General features: G+C 47.5%; 1 protein-coding gene across 1 annotated transcript in view; it reads right to left on the bottom strand.

Moving 5' to 3' along the window:
• The window catches only part of LOC111143771 (tubulin tyrosine ligase like 3), a 28,124-nt gene extending 7,145 nt beyond the window's left edge, over nt 1-20,979 (bottom strand). Inside the window, exons 1-11 of the mRNA XM_022497621.1 lie at nt 19,054-20,979; nt 18,800-18,891; nt 15,825-15,993; nt 15,586-15,722; nt 14,197-14,325; nt 13,348-13,462; nt 12,512-12,610; nt 11,049-11,244; nt 7,672-7,820; nt 3,078-3,321; nt 1,422-1,857 (exon numbers count right to left, since the gene is read on the bottom strand). Coding sequence (XP_022353329.1) covers nt 1,422-1,857; nt 3,078-3,321; nt 7,672-7,820; nt 11,049-11,244; nt 12,512-12,610; nt 13,348-13,462; nt 14,197-14,325; nt 15,586-15,722; nt 15,825-15,993; nt 18,800-18,891; nt 19,054-19,582 — 2,295 coding nt within the window. The 5' untranslated portion in view covers nt 19,583-20,979. The remainder of the gene's footprint in view (nt 1-1,421; nt 1,858-3,077; nt 3,322-7,671; nt 7,821-11,048; nt 11,245-12,511; nt 12,611-13,347; nt 13,463-14,196; nt 14,326-15,585; nt 15,723-15,824; nt 15,994-18,799; nt 18,892-19,053) is intronic.
• Nucleotides 20,980-21,473: the final 494 nt, after the last annotated feature.

Here is a 21,473-nt window from a genome sequence, read left to right as displayed (position 1 = left end):
AATAATAATATTAACAGCAGCAGCAGCAGCAGCTTCCACTGACTCTTACCCCACATCCAGACCTTATATGTGATGCCATTGTGAAACACTGAACAATCTTTTTTTTTTTTAAGATTTTTTATTTATTTATTTGACAGAGAGAGAGAGATCACAAGTAGACAGAGAGGCAGGCAGAGAGAGAGAGAGAGAGAGAGGGAAGCAGGTTCCCCGCTGAGCAGAGAGCCCGACACGGAACTCGATCCCAGGACCCGGAGATCATGACCTGAGCCGAAGGCAGCGGCTTAACCTACTGAGCCACCCAGGCGCCCCAACACCGAACAATCTTATTAGGTAGTAACAGTAGCTAAAATCTGTGCACTGACTATGTTCTAGCATTGTTCTAAAGGGCTTTACTTATGTCAACTCATTTAATTATCACAACTTTATGAAGTAGGGACTATTTGCAGTCTTACTTTACAGATGAGGAGACTGAGTGCCACAGGGGTCAGGAAACTGTCCAAAGCCAAACAGCTCATAGTTACTGAGTAGCAATTTGAACCCAGGGAGGTTTTGCTTTTAACACTTTGCTATATGCCTCTCCAGAAATATGATTCACGTGTATATTTTTGTTGTTGTTAGTGTTACAATTAATTTTCTTAAATACCAGCATAGTTAACATACTGTGTTACATCAGTTTCAGGTATTCGATATAGCAATATAGCGATTCAGCGCTTCCATGCATCACCCCGTGCTCACCACAACACATGCCCTCCTTAATCCCCATCACCTGTTTTACCCATCCACCACCTGCCTCCCCTCCCTAACCAACAGTTTGTTCTCCATAGTTAAGCATTGGTTTTGGGTTTATTTTTTTTTCTCCCCTTTGTTTTTGTTTCTTAAATTCCACATGTGAGTGAAATCATATGGTATTTGCCTTTCTCTTACAGGCTTATTTTACTTAGCATTATACTCTCTAGCTCCATCCATGTTGTTGTAAAATGGCAAGATTTCATCTTTATGGCTGAATAATGTTTCACTGTATATACCACACTTTCTTTAACTATCGATGGACACTTAGGCTATATCCATAATTTGGCCATTGTAAATAATGCTGCAGTGAACAGAGGGAGCATATTTATCCCTTCAAATTAGTGTTTTTGTCTTCTTTGGGTAAATACCCAGTAGTGCAATAACTGGATTGTAGGGATGATCCACACATATTAACTCTTCATTCTCCCAAACCCTATGAGAAAGATGGTAATGGCATCTCCATTTTACAGATGAGGAAATGGAGTCTCAAGGGTAGAAGTGGTGGTACTGAGACAGCGTAGCAGGACCAGAACTTGAACCAGTTCTGTCCAACTGCAATGCCCTGTGTTTCACTCTAGGGACGCCTGGAAAGGGGGGCAGACTCCCCAGGTCTTGTCTGGGCTCTACCTCACCTGCTTGTAGATGAGCTCAAAGGCTCCCGTGTCACAGTTGCGGTCTAGCCGCCAGTCGATGACCACGCGCAGGGTATCGGCTTGCACACCTGCACACAGCCGGGCGGTGACAGCAGTGGAGGGGGCCATGGTGGGGCTGGCATTGATCTCAATCAGCCAGGGCTGGAAATCCTCACCAAACACAAAGTCAGCACCGTAGAGCTCGAAGCTGGCCTTCCGACATTGCACGGTGTCCTGGGAGGTCTGCAGGGCATGGATCACAGCAGCCTTCATGCCAGGCACAATGACAGTGGACCAAGCGTCTGGGGCCCCCATCTCCTTCAGGTGGGCCTGGAACTTCTGGCTCGACCACATGTTGTCTGAGGGCAGGAGTGGGTGCCGATGGCTTGAATTCTCCAGGTGCTTCTGAATGGAGTTGTTGCACAGGTGCACTGAGCTGGGGCAGAGAGCAGAAAGCTGGGGTCTGGCTCCCTAAGCCTCTCCCACCCAAATGTGGGGAGGGCAGGCAGACCCTGGAACCACCCCTGGGCCACCCCAGACCATTTACCTTGAGACGGGACTCTGTGGGGAAGGGCAAGAAGGACAAAGGCCTGGGCCCTGCTATATTCTTGCAGGGCCAGAACCAGTCTCATCCCTCTGAGGGCATTCCCTATGGGGCCACAGAACTATGTGCTTTAGTCTCAGTTAGCCCTCCCAGCGCCTGGAAGGTATGAAGGTGGGTAGGGGTGTGAGCCCTGTAGTCAACAAGACTGCTCAGCACAAAAACAAAAACAAAAACAAAAACAAAAACAAAAAAAAACAGACTGCTCAAGGCCTACCTTCACCACGGACTAGTTGTGAGATCTTTTCACCCAAGTGCTCCTTCACATCTGTAAAATGGGGGTCGTACTAGAACCCACTTCACCGGGATTTCATGAATGAGTGAGACAAAATGCATGAAGTGCTTAGCACCTGTCACATACAAAGAATTCAGTAACCAATAGCTATGAGTTTCATAATACTGCCTCCATTCTTCAGATGTGAAAAGTGAAGCCTCAATAGGCTTCACGTGACCAAAGTCACCCAGCTTAGCAGCTACAGCAATAGAATTTGAACCCAGGATTCAACAAGGCTTTTTTTCTCATCCCCCGAGTTAACACTGCAACTTGCCTCTCTTTTTGCATGTCTTCTGAACCGTCTTACCCTGCTCTATGTTCCTTTTTTTTTTAATAACATGTACCATCTTTAAACCTATTAGATAATTTTACTTATTATGTTCATCGCTTATCTATGAGAAACAGCATTAAAATGATGCCTTATAAGCATAAGGTATTTAACTTCACTCATTATAAAAGAGGTAAAATTAAAATAAGATAACCATTTTTGGCTTAGAATGGCAAAAATAATCAACATTGTTGGGCAGGATGCGGGCAGATCATTTTATATATGCCCAGCTTATGTGCGGGAATTTTGAACTCTTGAGAACTGGGCTCTTATTTTGGTCATTGCTGTATCCCAAGTGCTTAGAACACCCTTGGTAGGTAGCTGTTAGATGGATGGAGGACCTGACGGCCTGCAGTCTGTGTTTGGAGCCCAGCGTGGCATGGGGGAATCACCTGTTCCTTGCCAGCTCCCCAGCTAGACCAGGAGCTCAGAGAAGGTAAGAGAGAGGCTCACTTGTCAAGGTTCTTCAAAGAGAAGGGCTGTGTGGAGAAGCGGATGTAGCTGTCACGATAGAACCACACGGTAAGTGGGTTCCAGTCGGTCACCAGGAACCACTGTCTCAGGTCAAATTTGGTGCCAAAGATGAGCAGAGGCCGTTCAATATACTTTTGTACCACCCACTTGCCGTCCTTCATCATCATGGGATTGCCATCTACCAGCTTCAGCATCTCCTCCAGGTGGTCCATACACATGATGCCTACGTGGGGAAACAGGGTGGTCAGAGATCAGGTCAGGCTTGGGTGAGGAGAAGGACCAGGGGACCATGAACAGCTCATCTTAAGCCCTCATTCCCATAGAACTGATAGGGCCAAGTAGGTAAGGCTGCTTCCCTCAGAACCCTGTTCCCTTTGGGAAAGCTGAGAATCTGCTGAAGATTAAAACATTTTTTTTTGTTAACCACTTCTGTTTGATTGAAAAGTAATATATGCAAAGAAAAAAAAATCAAACCATATTGGGCTTTTTATTTTTTTAAAAAGATTTTATTTATTTATTTGACAGAGAGAGAGAGATCATAAGTAGGAAGAGCAGCAGGCAGAGAGGGGGGGAAGCAGGCTCCCAGCTGAGCAGGGAGCCCAATGTGGGGCTTGATCCTGGCACCCTGAGATCATGACCTGAGTCGAAGGCAGAAGCTTAACCCACTGAGCCACCCAGGCGCCCCCATATTGGGCTTTTTAAAAAACCATGTGCATTTATGATTTTGATTAGTTTTTTCCCAATAATTAACAGAATATAAAATAACAAAAACAAAAAGCAGGCATCCAACTGCTGCTTCTGGGTCCAATGTATATCCTTCCAAGTTATGGGAGAGCCTATGTGCCTCCGTTTGTTAGGATTCTATACCTAAACACGTTAAAGATTTAAAATAGTTCTTGGCCCATAGTGAGCATTCAGTAAACGTTAATTCCTACCATTATTATTAGTTATCTGTAGAATAAATATCTAGCTGTGGATTTCCTGGCTCCAGGGATACATATGTACATGCTTTCATTCTATACTACCCAAGATGTTCTACCAATTTGCACTCCCAGTAAAAGTGTATGATATTATGTATCTGCCCACATCCTACCCAACACTATTGATTATTTTGGCTATTCTTCTAAGTAGAAAATGATTATCTTATTTTATCTCTTTTATAACAAGTGACATTAAGTATCTTATATCTATAAAGCATCATTTTAATACTGATAATGATCAGAGTCATGTTGCAAACATACATATTCACAAATCAATCTCATTCCTTCATTCTTTGGTCCCCAAAGCAGCCCAATCACCTGCTAATGGCACAGAATAACCTGTGCCTTGTTCCCAAGCCAGATCCTTTCTCAAATGACCAGAGTGATCACCAAGATTCCCAAGAATATGATTCCCTGCCTAATAAAAATTAAGGCTGTTCATATCCTTAGACACAGCAATTTTGTTTTTAGAAATATATCCTAAGGAAATGAAAGGCCACAAAGATGTCTGCATAGGATGCTGATGATAGTTTTGCTTGTAACAGCAATTAGTCAGTAAACAAACAAATAGGGGAAAAAACTGGCTGCCATCTAAATATCCATCAGAAATGAATTAGGTAAATCCATGACAGTATATCTAAATGAGAGTGAAGGGACGCCTGGGTGGCTCAGTTGGTTAAGCAGCTGCCTTCGGCTCAGGTCATGATCCCAGCGTCCTGGGATCGAGTCCCACATCGGGCTCCTTGCTCATCAGGGAGCCTGCTTCTTCCTCTGCCGCTGCCTGCCATTCTGTCTGCCTGTGCTTGCTCTCTCTCCCTCTCTCTCTCTGACAAATAAATAAATAAAATCTTTAAAAAAAAAATGAGAGTGGAGTATGCAGCTGTAGAACAGAATGAGGTAAGACAGCACATACTGTTCTTTAATATAATATCCCAAACTAAACACCACTAATCTACTATATTATAAATTAGAATAGGGGTTACCATTGCGGGGGTACATAGAGATGGGAAGGGGCTTGGAAGGGTCCCTCTAGGGTATAGGTAATATTTTATTTCATGATCTGGGTCCTATTTTCACAAGTGTGTTCACTTTGTGATAATTTGTTGAGTTGTATATTTACACATGTATATACCCTTTTCAACGGAGTATCACATACACATTTCAGGTTTTCTTAAAGAACCAGAGATAGAATGTTGAAATTTGGTACAAGATACATGGGGATTCACTGTGTTACTCTCTCTAGTTTTGTGTATTTTGAAAATGTGCATGGGACACCTGTGTGGCTCAGTTGGTTGAGCATCTGACTCTTGGTTTCAGCTCAGGTCATGATCTCAAGTGTGTGTGATAGAGGCCCATGTTGCCCCACACGGAGGGGGCCAAGCAGAGAGTCAGCCTGAAGATTCTCTCCCTCTGCCCTACCACTCCACTCGCAAGTGCACAGCTCACTCTCTCTCTCTCAAATAAATCTTTTTTTTTAAAGAGTTATTTATTTATTTGACAGAGAGACATACAGGAAGAGAGGGAACACAAGTGGGGGAGTGTGAGAGGGTGAAGCAGGCTTCCCGTTGAGCAGGGAGCCCAATGCGGGGCTCGATCCCAGGACCCTGGGATCATGACCTGAGCTGAAGGCAGACACTTAATGGCTGAGCCACCAAGGTGCCCTCAAATAAATAATCTTAAAAAAAAAAAAAAAAGGAAGAGTACCCATAACAATAAGTTAAAAATAGGAAAAAAAAAGAAAAAAGAAAAAGATCTAGATGTACTGAAATGAACTGATCTCGAAGATCTATCGTTAAGAAAAAAAAAAGTGCAAAAAAGAAATGAGTAATACTAACTGATATGGAAAGATATAAGTGAGAAAAGGCTACAGAACAACATATGTTGTTCAAAATAAAACACACAGGGGGTGCCTGGGTGGCTCAGTTGGTTAAGCGTCTGCCTTCAGCTCAGGTCCTGATCTCGGGATCCTGGGATCGAGCGCCGTGTCGGGTTCCCCGCTTGGCAGGGAGTCTGCTTCTCCCACTCCCCCTGCTTGTACTCTCTCTCATGCTCTCTCTCTCTAAGAAATAAAAATCTTAAAAATAAAATAAAACACACACATACACACAACCCTTTCCATCTCTCTCCTCAAATGCATAGAAGAAAGTAAAGAAACACACTCAACAGTTAACAGTAGTTATCTCAGTAAAACTAAGAGTGGCTTTTGCTTTTTTTCTTTCTACTTTCCTGTATTTTCTGGTCTTTTTTTTTTTTTTCTTTTCTTTTCTTTTGGAGAGCAAGCGAGTGCTCGCATGCACACGCCAGAGGCCAGAGTGGGATGGGGAGATGGAGGTAGGGTAGAGGGAGAGGGAAATAGAGGATCTCAAGCAGGCTCCCTGCTAAGCACAGAGCCCAGTGCGGGGCCTGATCTTATGACTGAGCCACTCAGGCGTCCCCAGTCTTTCTTTTTTTTATTTTTTATTTTTTTAAAAGATTTTATTTATTTGACAGAGAGAGATCACAAGTAGGCAGAGAGGCAGGCAGAGAGAGAGGGGGGAAAGCAGGCTCCCCACTGAGCAGAGAGCCCGATGCAGGGTTCGATTCCAGAACCCTGGGAGCATGACCTGAGCCGAAGGCAGAGGCTTAACCAACTGAGCCACCCAGGTGCCCCCTCTTTTTTTAAAAATAATAAATACATATTTTCATAATTGGAAGAAAACCACACAAATATTTTCAAGATAGGAAAAGAAAAGACCAACATGATGATTTTGAAGTGACATCCCCAAATGTCCCAGTGTCTGGACCTTTCACTTGGACATGAACCAATTCATCCAAAAACAGTATTGGAAGAATCTGGAACTCTGTTTTCCACATCTTGTGAGTCCTTAACCAGATTTTTCAGGCTGGGCTAGTGCAGCACCCCAGCTTGCTGGCTCTCCTGTTATAACTCCTCCCATTGGGCTGAGCAGCCAGAATAATAGCTAAAAATAATAGCACTGACATAGCAGTTACTATGGAAAAGCACATATTATACTTACTTAAAACTAGGTAATACTAGTTCCATTTACCAAATGATGAAATGAGGTAGAGAAGAGGTTAACTATCCTGCCCAAAGTCTTACAGATAGTAGAAGGCAAAGTCTGGGCTTGACCTGATGTAGTCTGGTTCTCAGCATCCATTTCCTTAATACTATGCTACTTCACAAGGATGCACTGGTCAAATCAGAGAGCCCTTAGATGACAGGCTACAAGTATCACCAGACCCACTTAAAGCATTAACCCAACTCTGACAGCAGGAGAGGAGATGGCAATATCGTCACAGCAGCCAACATTTATGGGGTGATTACTCTGTGTCAGGGACCATGCTGAGCTTTAGACATACCACCTCATTTAATCCTCACCTCACAGGTTATGATCATCCCTCACAGGTGAAGGAACTGAGATTCAGAGAGGTGATGCACCTTGTTCAAGGTCACACAGCATGTTAGTAGCAAAGCTGGGATTCAAACCCATGCAGTTTGGCCCCAATACAGCCTGCACTATTAACCTCCCCAGCCTCTAGCTGGATAGGCAGGCTGTAGGGCACTGGTGTAGGAAGCAGGGGCTTACTCCCACCTCGTCCTCGGGACTTGGCTCCCGGCTTCACGATCCAGATGTTGCGATCTCCTTCCATGTCCATCTGGGGCACCACAGCCCGCAGCTGCTGCAGGATGTCCTCACAGCGCTGGACCTGAGCGTCAAGGTGCCTGAGTTCTGCCCCCTCGCTGTGGGGAGATGATGGGACATGGGCAGGGCTGAGTCTGGGGGCAGTCTGGTGGACAAGGCAAGAGGAGACAAGAGCCCAACCCCCGGCCATGGTCCAAGCCAGGGTCACACCTTTCCCTAACAGATGCAGATAGGTCTCCTCCAAACCTCCATCCCACCCTCAAGCTGTCCCACAAATTCTAACCAGCCCCGGGAGCCATCTGAGAGTGCTGGAATAGGAGAGAAGGGGAACATTCCACATTTCACATGCTGTCCCACTCTAACACTCCACCATCTGTCACCTTCCTTCTATTACCATAAAACTGCCTTTGGCAGAATTTAATCACACGAGCATCTGATCATGAGGCACCACTATCTGCCAGGCACGGTGCTAGGGGCTTCACATACATCATCACTAACCCTCCCTATGGCCCTGCCAAGGAGGCATTACTGGTCCCATTTTGGAGAGGTGTCAACTGAAGCTAGGAGAGTTCAGAGATTCGTCCAAGGCCACATACTGAGTTCAGTGGCTGAGCCAGGATGCAAACTCTGTCCTGCCTGATCCCTCGACCCACAGGTACTTTTGGGGTTCATTTCCCCTCCAAACCTGGACTGACAACTGGTTGATAGGTGGATTCCTTCCTGGTCTAACTCTTTTCAAGCACATCTGTATCACACAGCCCCTTGCCTTGTCTCTCTTCTCATCACTTACCACCCACACCTATGCTTATTTGGCTGCTGTCTGTCTCCCTTCACTGGAGTCTAAGCTCCAGAAGAGTAGGAACATTGGTTAGCGTTTCCCTTCCCCCAGCAGTATACTGTTATGTGTTCCCGATGAAGTCTGTTGGCTGGATGAATGATTGCCTGACTCAGCACTGGGCTGTCAGATAAGGGTTCATGGACAAAGACGGACTCTGCTCCCTACAGGACACAAATGTCCTGACCTAAACCAAGTCATGGAATACCCTAGATGGCAGCCTCATCCACACCCTCCCATTCCTCTCCCTCTGACTAAACAGGCAGGAAGCTTCTACTAGATGCTAATCCCCCTTCACATCTTAGCCTTAAGAATGTTCCAGCACGAAGAACTTCCAGTTCTTATACTAAGGAGGCAGCAGCACCCAGTGGGGCAGCACCAGGAGCAGTGACAGCAGCCAGATGGAGGGGTACTTGTCAAGTCCTCTTAGGAATACTTGCACCTAAGCCCTGACACTTCGATTTCGAGAGGGTTTGCTGGAAACCTTTCTGTAGGCCATGACATAGAGAATCTACTCAGTAAACCTGTGATTTGGCCAAGGAAAGTGTCATATGAGGATGGCAGGGGTATGTGCAATTGAAAAATACATGAGATAGGACAATGTGATTTTTGTATTTAACAACAACGAAAAAAAGCAATCAGTATGTTTGTGGGAAGTCAATCTTGATAAAAACCTGACTGGTGAGTCATGGATTTGTTTCAAAAGTGAAAATACAGCAGTAAATATCGAATGAACAAAAACTAATCATCTATAACTTCTGTGAGTGAATCGCTTAACACTATACATGTCATATGATGTAACTTAAAAAATTTTTTAAAGATTTTATTTACTTATTTGACAGAGAGAGACTGAGAGAGCACAAGCAGGAAGAGCAGCAGAGGCAGAGGGGAAAGCAGACTTCCTGCTGAGCAAGGAGCCCAATGTGGGACTCGATCCCAGGACCCTAGGATCATGACCCAAGCTGAAGGCAGACGCTTAACTAACTGAGCCACCCAGGTGCCCCTAAAAACTATGTTTGACAAATGTTCCCAAAGCAAATTTTTTTTTTTCAAGTAAGCTCTGTGCTCACCGTGGGGCTTGAACTCACAACCCCAAGACCAAGAGTCACATGCTCTAGCAACTGAGCCAGCCAGGCATCCTTATAAGATGTAGAATTTTATGTATCCCGACTTTTGAGAAGTACCCATGGCCCTCTAGAACTTGGCCCCCCCCCATCTACAACTACAAAAGACTCATGTTCTTTACACCTAATGTTCTAACTCGGTCTTGTAATTCTTAGTTTAAGAAGGGTAGCTTTTCTGGTATTTTTCTGATAGTTAAGGGGAAAGTATAGGGTCATCTAGTTTTTAATTTCTAACATTTAAAAAGATACAAATGAATTATTTATCAATGATGCAGGTTTGCTCATCATGTCATTCATTCAAAGTTCACTTATCAGTTCTTTAGTCTCCCCTATCAAAATCAGCAAGTCTGCCCGCTCCTTCCTATTACTACCGCGGCTGAGGCCCTTAGCACTCCCACCTGGCTTGCCACAAGCCTCCCCACTTGAGCTGTTTATCCCCTTGAGGGCAGGGACTATACTTTATTTCTGGAGCCTGGCACCATGCTGGGCATATAGGAAGTGCTCAATAAATGCTGGATGTTCTCTTGCCTTCTGAGCACTTCTTCCCTTCTCTCTCCTGCACACCTCTGCTAAATGGAATCCCAGTCTCAACTCCCTTCCTCTGATCAAGAACTTTTTCCCAGAGTGTCTTCCGAAAATATAGTCCCTCAGGATGCCTGTGGAGGGGTGCGGGGTGGAGGGGTCACATAATAACAGGATATATACTGTACCCATATCTCTCTTGGAGGTTAACCCACCCACAGGTTCTGATAAGTCCTGCATCAAGGAATTAATTAACTTTGCTTAACCCAATGTTTTCCAAATGCAATGGACCACAAAAATCTTTCTTTCATAAAATCGATTTCTGTCCTGCAGAACTAAGTATCCCATGCAACACACTTTGGGAAACACTGGCCTCCAGAATAAAACCTAAACAACTTAACAGATTCTCATTTTGTGAGTAAATACTGAGTCTGTGCAGAGCACATAACACAGATTATCCTGTCTAATCCTACCTTTGAGTCAGACATTATTTTAAAATCTATTTTGCATGTGCAAAGTAAAGCTCAGAAAGATTAGTGATGTTGCCAAGGTCAAAGAGCTTGGAAGCTGCAAAGTTAGGACTATCTGATAGGGCTGGCCATGATCTTAGTCATTATGCTAAGCTGAGATTCAGGAAGAATCTCAGAAGAATCTTAGAAGAATCTACCATGAAGGCAGTGGGAGTCCCTGAGAGTTCTTGAGCAGAAGCAGCAGGGCAAACAAAAGGGGTATGTCTGGGGAAGAGAGAGGGGCTACACTACATATGCATCAGCTCAGAACGCAGAAGCCCTGAGAACAAGGGGAACCTGCCCGCAGCCCACTGTCCTAGCGGCAGAGGTACTCACTGAACCACTTGGTAGTAGCGCTGGAGGAAGATGGACCAGCCCTCAGGGCTGAGGTACAGCGGCGCCCCCAGGTCCTTGTCGATGTCCATGTGAGCCAGGTTGCTAAGGTGCTCTTCACAGGCGCACAGAGCCTCATCCACAAACTCTGGGGACACCATCACTGGCTTTTTCTCCTGTTTCTTGGGCTGCTTGTCTCCTGAAGATAGGAAGGGACCTGTCACTAACCGATAGGCAAGGCATAGAACATGACACATGCCACAGCCCCCACTGCTCCAAGGCCTGTCATTTACACAAGGCCTTACCTTGCATACACCTGAGGCTCAGCACACACCTGTATCTCCTACTGTCCTGGGACCTGTCACTTACCCGAGGGTTTGTTCTAAATTCCCCTGTGACCCTAGTACTCACCCTTGGCCCTCACTGTCCCAGGGCCTGTCATCCACTTGAGGTTCCACCCTAAATATCCCAGAGCTTCTCAGCCCCAGTAGCCCCAGCACACACCTGCAGCCTCTCTGTTCCTGGGACCTCTGACACACCTGAGGCCCTTGTGTCCCTGATCCTGGCACACAAGTCTTCTTTGTACCTGACACACCCAGGAGATAGCAATGGAGAGGTCTCTCTCTGGAAGAGGCAGGATTTTCCTCCATCCAGTAGAGCTGTCCCTTATTTCCCCTGACACCATGGCCCTTGGATTATAGGATGGGAACTCTGAGGTAGGAGCTAAGTTCAGAGACAGGGAGAGCAAGCAATGGGTTGGGACAACATGCAGTAGGGGATTCTCTGTGTCCCCCTCCACAAGGCACAAGGGGTCCTCAGACCACATGAAACTACATGGTTCCACTACTTCTTCCTCCTCAGAGATGTGAGCTCCCCACAGGCAGGGATGGACCATGTCTTCTTAGTCTGTCCTCTCCATAGTGCTTGGCCACATGCCAGGCCCATGGAGGGCTGAATGATGCAATGGATTAACAAATGAATCAGAAGACAGGTGGGAGGGTGGCTGGGAGAAGAGATGAATGGGTGGGCTGGAAGATACATGGGCGGTGGATAGGAGAATCCCTAAAAGCAGGGGGACAGATGGGTAGGTGGATTTGTGGGAGGGTAGGTAGAAAGGTGGAGGAGTAGACAGATTCATGAGAAGTGTGGAGTGTGGAGCTGAGAGAAGGTTTGTGAATGAGGAGATCAATAGTAGGGGGATAGGTGGGGTGATGGGTGACTGGATGGATGGATGGGGGGTGAATGCGAGCTGAGTGGGTAGGAATAGGTGAGTAGAAAGTTAGATGGATGAGTAGATGGATGGATGGACAATGGGGGGGGGGGGGTAGATGGGGGGAGGGGGGGGGGGGAAGGGGTGATGGAGGAGATGAATGTGACTAATACATAGATAGATGTATACATAAACAGATGGATGGGTGAGAAGATAAAAATAATAGGTGGGAAGTGAGGGTAACTGTAGTACTTGCCTGGGGCCTCTTCCTCTTCTGCCTGGATAGAGTATGACTTCCATTCGGACTTTACCACCAGCTTGAGAACGTTGCGAGCAGCTGTCAGCCAGAAGTCCTCTGCTCCCAGGGCAGGGGATACCCTGCTCAGCCCCTAGGCTCAAAGCCTGTTCTGGTTCTGGAACCTGATCATAACCTGCCCCATTCTGGATCCGGAACCTAACTACCTTCTGACTCTACACTCTGGGGTTAGAACCTGGCTCCTGTTCAGTTGTAGAACCAGGCCTAGAATCTGACATGGCTCATATTCTGCCTTCAGAATCTTGCCTGAACCTGTTGTCTCATTTCCCCCTTCTGTTCCTGATCCACTTTTGATAACTTATTCTAGCTCGAGAACCAGACCTGAGCATAAAAACTATGTCAGGTTTGGAAATGAATTCAGACCTAATATCTAATCTGTACACAAATTCTGACCTGAATTTTAGAATGGAAACTCTTCCGCCTTTAGGAACCCAAAGTTTAGACCCTTTTCTAGATCTGGAACCCAGTCTAGCCAGTGGAATTTGACATAGGCCTGGAACATACTGTGGGCTCCAAACTCAATCCATTGACCAACTTTTAGAACCTGCTTTAGGATGCAGTCTAAGCTATCTAAGCTCTTCTGGAGGTCTAGATCGACCAAGCTAGATAGTTCATTAAGGGAGGCACATTAGGGAAGGATAGGGTAGGGCACGGAGGAGGAAATCTGCTGGGTTGGATGAGGGCATAAAGAGAGGCTCTCTGCTCTCTAACGTGAACACGTTTTAGCCCTCGTGCTTCGGCCTGGGAGTCCAGGCATGGGGCTGGCTTCTCCTTACCTATGAAGGCCTTTTTGTCATCCTCAGCCCCCAGGCGGTAGCAGCGTGGAAAGAAGGAGTCAGCATCAGCCTCATCAAACCACGGCAAATTCCGGAGATTGAGACATAGACCCACCTATGGAGTTAGCTGCTGAGGGGGCATAGTGGGACTTGCCCAGACACCTCCAAGGGACTCCCCACATTCAGTACACACCCAGACAGCTCAGGGAGACCCTGCTTGAGTGTTCTCAGAGCCTCTGCCACACTTGCTAGGCCTGACTCACTTATATCCGTCTCCATGTGTATGCCCACGCAGTTTGCCCTGCCAAGAATGCCCCACACCCCTCCTATCCATCCTTTCACATTCTTAAAGAACTGCCTCCTCTGGGAAGCCTCCCCAGCCCATACCACTAACATAATAGCATGTTCCAATAATAAAGCCCTTCATTCTTGCCACAACCCTATAAGGTAGGTCCTACTGGTGTTCTCATTTAAAGACAAGGAAACTGAGGTCAGAAGTGAAGTCACTTGTTAATAAACCCAGATGGGACAGAATGGATCCAGCAGCTGGATATCCCTTGCTTAGTTGGTAAGGGCTCTATTGTTTATGGTCATTAGACTTGGTGTTTTTCTGGCTCCAGATCGTATTTGGATCCTGGAGTCTATTTTAATCATTATGTCTACATGTGCCAGACATGCTGCAGGGGCTGGATTCGAACTCAGGCTGCCTGACTCCAAATCCCACAGAATCATATACCTCTCTGCCTCCTGAGAACTCTCTTTTCCTGACAGGGAAAGCAGGCAATGGAGTTGTCAGCCCAAGGGCTAATGGGTTAGAAGCTGCCATGCCCACCCCCCTGGGGAACCCACCTTTGTGGTAAAGGAGCCAGCCCGGGCATAGTGGTTTATCATTTGATCCTTGGAGAGGAAGCGACAGTCCAGCACATCCCGCCGAGTGGTCCAGATGAAATAGGGAACCTCGTTCCGAACCATGCGGGACTAAGGAGAGCCGAGGAGACAGGGGAGGCTGGGGTGGGCAGCCCAGGGCCTGAGGAAACTTCTCCCCGGCCTGTTGAGTAGGGTGGGAGTATGGAAGGAGAAGGTGCTTCCGAGGTGGCCTCTAGCCCACACCCCATCTTTATGTGTGTTAAGAAGACATCTCTTCCTCCAGAGCACACACTTGTGAGCAGAAAAGAGGCTGACTTACAGAACTCCTTTTGGCCAGGTGCCCCTACACAGTGACTAAGCCACACAACTGAATGCCGCCCCTTTGTTTTGGCCCATGGCTATCAGTGACTTGCTCAGTGGCAGGACAGTGACTCCAGGCTGATGGGCATATGTGACAAAGGTTCTCTCAGGGTTCTTCCACCCCTATCATTCCCACAGCTCTGGGAGGTAGGGTTACTCGCAGGCAATGACATCACATGCCAGGCCCTATTCTAAGTGCTTTTCTTCCTTTCTTTCCTTTTAAGTGCTTTTTTTAAAAAAAGATTTTATTTATTTGACAGAGATCACAAGTAGGTAGGGAGGCAGGGGAAGAGAGACGGGGGGAGGCAGGCTCCCTGCTGAGCAGAGAGCCCGATGCAGGGCTCGATCCCAGGGCCCTGGGATCATGACCTGAGCTGAAGGCAGAGGCTTAACCCACTGAGCCACCCAGGCACCCCTCCTATTAAGTGCTTTTGACATCAATTCACTTAATCCTCAGCACGAAGTAGGTGCTACTATTATCCCCTTTCACAGGTAAGGGAATTGAGGCACTGGGAGGGCAGGTGACTTGTCCAAGAGCCCACACAGTTAAGCCATATGAAATTGCCAGTGTTCAGTCTTTTCTGATATACAAAAATGGTAATTTGGTATGTTCAGCTTAGTAAGTGGTGGTGCCAAGATCCAAAGCCAAGCGTCCTCACTCTGATACAGAGGTGTCCTCCCCTCCACATCATCACATCAGACCTTTCAGAGCTTTTTAAGCCCTTCCTTCCAGCCTTCACTTGCCAAGGGCAGAGGAAGGATGTGAAATATAGGGTTTTATTTAGAAGGGGGAATTACCAGGTGTGGAGGTTATGCTAGCTTCTGGTATAACCTAGCAGGATTCTGATCCCAGGCCAGCCTTGTCTGAGCCCCACTGTGCCCCTCACCACTCTGCTGGCCCACCCAGGCTTTATAGAAGCAATCCGTTTTTAGTGTGGATAGGGAAAATGAGGCCCAGAGAAGCCCTCACCCTCTCAGCCCCTCCCTACCAGCCCCCCCAGGGGCCCTCACCATCAGAGCATGTGTCCCATCTAGGTCATCAAATTCCAGGAAATCATCAAAGTCAAACAGCTGCGATGGCCGAAATGCCTCGTCCTCTTCTTCATCCTCTGTGGACGTAGAGCCCTGGCCTGGTGAGGCTCCTGTCCCTGCCCCATAGACCCATACCAAAGTCTCAACCCTGGGAGAGCAAGAACCAAAGGAAAGAGACTCAGGAGGGTCATCCTGCAGAAAGGGAGGGAACTGCTTACCATCCTCAGTGGTGTCACTGTCACCGATTACCGAGCTATCCAGATCCTTCTGGGATGGTGGCAGATTGGTGCCCGAGTGATGGACCATCTTCTTCTCCACCCAGCCTCTCCGGCGCAAGAGGCACCGTATCACTGGGTAGCGGCCTTGGATCATAAAGATCTTTTTCTGCTGTAAGGTGAGAGGAGGACACTTGGTCAGTATCATCCAAGCTCCAGACCATGGGATATAGTGGTGAACAAGTTCTGGTTTCTGCCTTCAGGAAATTTTTATGTTCCAGCAGGGAAGATAAATTATAATCAAACAGGGAAAATAAACACGAATAGTTAATAGTTATAATGGTAAGAGCTAAAAATTATTGTGTACCTACTGTACACTGCTTAGTTTATATATACTACTAACAATGATATGTATTTTTTATTATTTTTAAAAAAGATTTTATATATTTGACAGTGAGAGAGGGAACACAAGCAGGGGGTGTGAGATAGGGAGAAGCAGGCTTCTCACTGAGCAAGGAGCCCGATGTGGGGCTCAATCACATGACCCTGGGATCATGACCTGAGCCGAAGGCAGACGCTTAACGACTGAGCCACCCAGGTGCTTCAATAATGTATTTTTTTTTTAAAGATTTATTTATTTGAGGGGCACCTGGGTGGCTCAGTGGGTTAAAGCCTCTGCCTTCAGCTCAGGTCATGATCCCAGAGTCCTGGGATCAAGCCCCACGTCGGGCTCTCTGCTCAGCAGGGAGCCTGCTTCCTCCTCTCTCTCTGCCTGCTTCTCTGCCTACTTGTGATCTCCTTCTGTCAAATAAATAAATAAAATCTTTTTAAAAATTTATTTATTTGAGAGAGACAGAGACAGAGAAAGCATGAGCAGGGGGTACAGAGGGAAAGGGAGAGAATCTCAAGCAGACTCTGCACTGAATGTGAAGCCCAATGTGGGGCTCAGTCTCACAACACTGAGATCATGACCTGAGCTGAAACCAAGAGTTGGACACTTAACTGAATGCACCACCCAGGTGCCCCCATAATATGTATTCTTTAAAAGATTTTATTTATTTATTTGACAGACAGAGATCACAAGTAGGCAGAGAGGCAGGCAGAGAGAGAGGGGGAAACAGGCTCCCTGCTGAGCAGAGAGCCCAATTCGGGGCTCGATCCCAGGACCCTGAGATCATGACCTGAGCTGAAGGCAGAGGCTTTAACCCACTGAGCCACCCAGGCGCCCCTAATATGTATTTTTAATAGGTGCTATTTCCCCACTTAACTTATTATGAAACAGAGGCATAGAGAGGTTGACTAGTTTGGCTACACAGTGATTAAGTGAAAGAGCAAGGACTAAAATCCAGATTGGTTGCTCCCACAACTGGATACATAATGGGGACTCACAATAAAAGTACATACATGGGAAGGGTAAAAAGCAACCATGAGTATACAGAGTTGGGCAAATGGCAGTTCAGGCAGAGGGAAAAGCATGTGCAAAGACCTTGAGGCTCTGAGGTCAGAAGAAATTGGAAGGAAGCCAGTGAGAATGGGGTGTGAAAAACAAAGGGACGGCTGAGGAAGCTGGTAGCAGCTAGACTGTGGAAGGCCCTGCAGGCCTTGAACAGACTGGGATTTTCTATTAAGAGCAGCATGAAGCAATGAAGACAAAACGAGGGCATGATAGGATTGGAGGGTTTACAAGTTTGGCTTGTTGCTATACAGAGAACAGATGAAGGGGCCAGGGAGGGAAGCAGGGAGAAGGGTTAGAAAGCTGTTACAAAAATAAATAAAATTAAATAAAATAGGGGCACCTGGGTGGCTCAGTGGGTTAAAGCCTCTGCCTTCTGCTCAGGTCATGATCTCAGGGTCCTGGGATCGAGCCCCACATTGGGCTGTCTGCTCAGCAGGGAGCCTGCTTCCTCCTCTCTCTCTCTGCCTACTTGTGATCTCTCTCTCTGTGTCAAATAAATAAATAAAATCTTTAAAAAAATTAAATAAAATAAAAGGCTGTTGTGATTTGTGCAGGAGAAAAACCACAATAGCTAAAATGAGGGTGAAAATGTGGAGAATGTGACAGAGTAGAGACCTGTTTTGGAAACAGAGGTGACTGGTTTTGCTGATGGAATTAGATGTGTAGAAGGTGAACAGAGCGCCTGGCTGGCTCAGTCAATATAGTATGTGACTCTCGATCTTGGGATTTTGAGTTTAAGCCCCATGTTGGGCATAGAGGTTACTTAAAAAAAAAAAAAATCATGACTGTCTAGATGTGTGGGTGAATGAACAGAAAGATCATATTTCCAGCTTGAGCAACTGGTTGATGAGGAAAATGGGAGATTAGGGAGAATGACAGATTTAGGCAGGAAAATGAAAAGTATGGTTTGAGACATAGGTTTGGAATGGTTCTAAGTTCTCTCTGGGTGAAGATATCAAGTAGGGGGCTAGATCTAAGGAATGTGTAGTTAATGGAGAGGCTGGGCTGCAAGGGGCACGTAGAGGGCACAGCACATTTACTGGACTCACAGTCAAGGAGACAGGTGTGGGGAGGGATCCAGGAAACCAGGAAAGCTCCAAGGATCCTTCAAAGGCAACTGTAAAGCAGCAGCCAGGGAGGGAGAAAGGAAAACTAGGTGTATGCAGACAGCCAAGGGGCAATAGTGTAGAATGACATGAGGTACCAGACCGAGATTAGGGCAGAAAAGCGGCTGCTGGATTTGCCTCCTCGGGGGTCATGAATGACCTTGACTAGAGTGGTTCCCCATGGTAATGGGAAAGGTTAGGAACCAGAGTGGTAAGAGCTGAAGGGGTGAATGCCAGGTAAAGAAGTTACACAATTCCGCCAGAAGTGGTACTGAAAACTTTGGAATATTTTAAGATGGGTGTGGGATCAAGGTTTTTGGTTTTGTCTGTTTTTAAAGGATGTAAGAAGAAAGTTCAGGGAGGCAGGCTAAGCCACTCTGCGGGCCCTTTCAAGACACCCCCCAGCCCCCTCCAACCTTGACAGCTCTCTCCACGTGGATTCTGGCGTTTCTGAGCCGGCCCATGTGGTGAGATGGCTTGGAGAATCCTCGCCAGAGGACAAGGGAACCTGCAGAAAGATGCAGAATAGGGATGGGGCAGGCTGGAGGCTCAGCCTAGAGTCTCTCCCGGCCTCCAATGACCACACTCCTTTCTCCGCTCTTCATCCGGAGCCCACACTCTCCCGACCTCTTATTCCCTCCAACCCAAGTCTTCTTGTTCTTGCAACCACCTCCGGCCACGATGGGCGGGCGGCAACGGGCCTCACCGTCCCGCGACTGGCCATAATCCGGAGCCGGGGTGTTCAGGAACCCGAAGGGGCAGAGATCCGCGGCGCTCTGGGCGTGGGTGCCTTGGGCCTGAGACTCGAAGGCGTGGCCTAGGCGGCGGGCAGAGGCTAGGCTGCGGGCCTGGCGTTTACCTCCTGCGTGAACCCCCTCGGGACAGGCGGAGGCGGGTCCCTGCCAAGGCAGCGGGTTGGCAGGCGGGAACTCGGAGTGGCACGCCCAGCGCCATGGGGCAGGGGAACTGGTGCGGCCGCCCTCTCGGCGGTACCAGGCGGCGGGACCCTGGTGTGCGACCCCCAGCTCCCTCGCGCTCAGGAGCAGCGGCGCGCCGGGGCCCAGCATGCGCCCCTCGCTGCGCGCGCCCTCCCAGCGCGTGAGAGCCCTCCTCCCCCTCTGCGCGCCGCCTCCTCTCAGGGGAGCAGGGCCCTCCGTTCCGAGGCCCCGCCTCCTGTTTGCTGTTGCCCAGGAAACCATTCCCTTGGCACAATCCGGGAGTGGGTTCGGGTACTCCCTTTTGCGGGCTTAAGTCCGGACCGCTAAGCAGGGGTACCTAAAGTGGAAGCGTGGAGCACTGTGCTGCCAGTTAATTTCAGCATCATGGTTCCTGTGGCTTGAGTCATTCCACCGTATTTATGGAGAGCAACCGTGCTAGGCAGTGGGCTAGGGCTGGAGACTAGAAGCTAGAAATGATCCCTGACCTCATGGAGCTTACAGCCCAGTGGAGGGGAGACAAAAAAGCAAGCAACAAAGGAATAAAAGAGCTGTAGGTATGGTAAGGGCAATGAACAAACAGCAAACCAACCAGGAAGGGGACATACTTAAGAAAAAGATGGCCTTTCTGAAGAGGTGACATTTAGGCTGAAGCCTATGCAAAGGAGCTCAGAAGTTGGCTAGTGAAGAGGGGTAGGAATAGCAATCCAGACAGGAAGGTCTCAGCAACACCCCTGAGAAGGGTTAAGAACCCTTCCCTGCAACTAAGAGGTAGGCAGTGTGGCTGGAGCCTGGTGAGAGTGCGCTAGATCTGCAGGGCCTGGTGGATGGGCCTAGCCAGGGTAAGGTTCCCTGGGGCTGATCTGAAAACCAGGGCAGTGTATGGGGGAAACAATGAGAAAGTAGAGTGCAGCACACTCCCCCTGCCCTCCATAACTAAAAATAGAAAAACAGATCGCTTGAGTCAACCGCAGAAAAAATAAAATGGAACAGTTAGGTGCAGCCCTCAAGACTGCAAAGACTGTAAGTAAACTTTTTGGAGGCAGTAGCAAAGTATGATCTTCCGAAGTCGTAAGTAACATAAAGCTCCAAAATGTTAATTCGCCTAAAATCACACAGCAGAGCCAGCACTGAATTCAGTTCTGACCGCAAAATCCCACTCTTCAACATAAACATTATTTAACATAACTATATATTACCACTCAGGTAATGGGTCATAAAAGCACCCTAAGAACAATTTGAGGTGCAAATTCCAGCAGTGCTCATTCAAGCAGAGTGCAGGTAAGAGAGTACTCTGGTCTGAGAACCCAGCTTTGTTATCAGATAGATCTGCCAGTAGAGTGAGGGTGGGTCCTCAACCTCACTGTCCAGCCAATCTCAACCTGAGATCGCTCTTCTCAACCCCTGACCACACCTTGTTGGAGACTGGGCTTCCCAAAAGACATGCCCCAAGAAGAGGGTAGGCTGATTGGCAACCATCCAGTCTTTCTCATCCGCCTGCAAATCTGGTTGTTAGGGGCTCTGGATCCTGGGAGATGGATGTGACAAACGGCTGGCTCACCCAGGCAATGCCGTCCTGTGAAGGTTGAGTGAGCAGCTGCCATACTCTTTTGAACCACCAGCTTCACCGTGAGCACCTTTAACATTCACTGCAGTTAAAACATACCCGTGCCCCCAGTGGACACACCTAATTCTGTAAGGCAGGAGGAGGCCGTCACAGGTAATGTCATAAAGGGGATGGTAGCTGTCCAAGTTGCCCCCACCCCCAACCCCTCCTCCCTTTAACATTACCTATCCTCCACCTCAAGAGACTTCTTTGGTGGTCTGGAAAAACCTTTTGAAAAGTTCAGATCAAAGGCTGAAACTTTTCCTGTCACCCACTTCCATAAATATACCACCTCCCCTCCTGGGTAGACTACCACAGAATCAGTTTGCAGAAACACTTCAGTGCACCTACTTACACATTCAGCTTTCACTATCCCCCCCCCAAGTCTCTCCAAGACAGGGATAAGGTCACTCCACCAACCCCCAAGCCTAGTGCAATGGAAATTTTCAGTTTGGATACTGCTCTGGTGGAAAAATCAGCTGTAGTTTATTCAGTACCTATAACACAGTACCATGTCGGCCTGTTCACAATATCTCCACTTTATGGAAT

The sequence above is a fragment of the Enhydra lutris genome, unplaced genomic scaffold (genome assembly GCF_002288905.1).
Source record: "Enhydra lutris kenyoni isolate GAN:26980312 unplaced genomic scaffold, ASM228890v2 scaffoldscaffold10, whole genome shotgun sequence".
Classification (NCBI taxonomy): domain Eukaryota; kingdom Metazoa; phylum Chordata; class Mammalia; order Carnivora; family Mustelidae; genus Enhydra; species Enhydra lutris.
The sequence above is the reverse complement of the archived record's forward strand: the minus strand, read 5'-3'. Positions and strand labels throughout refer to the sequence as shown.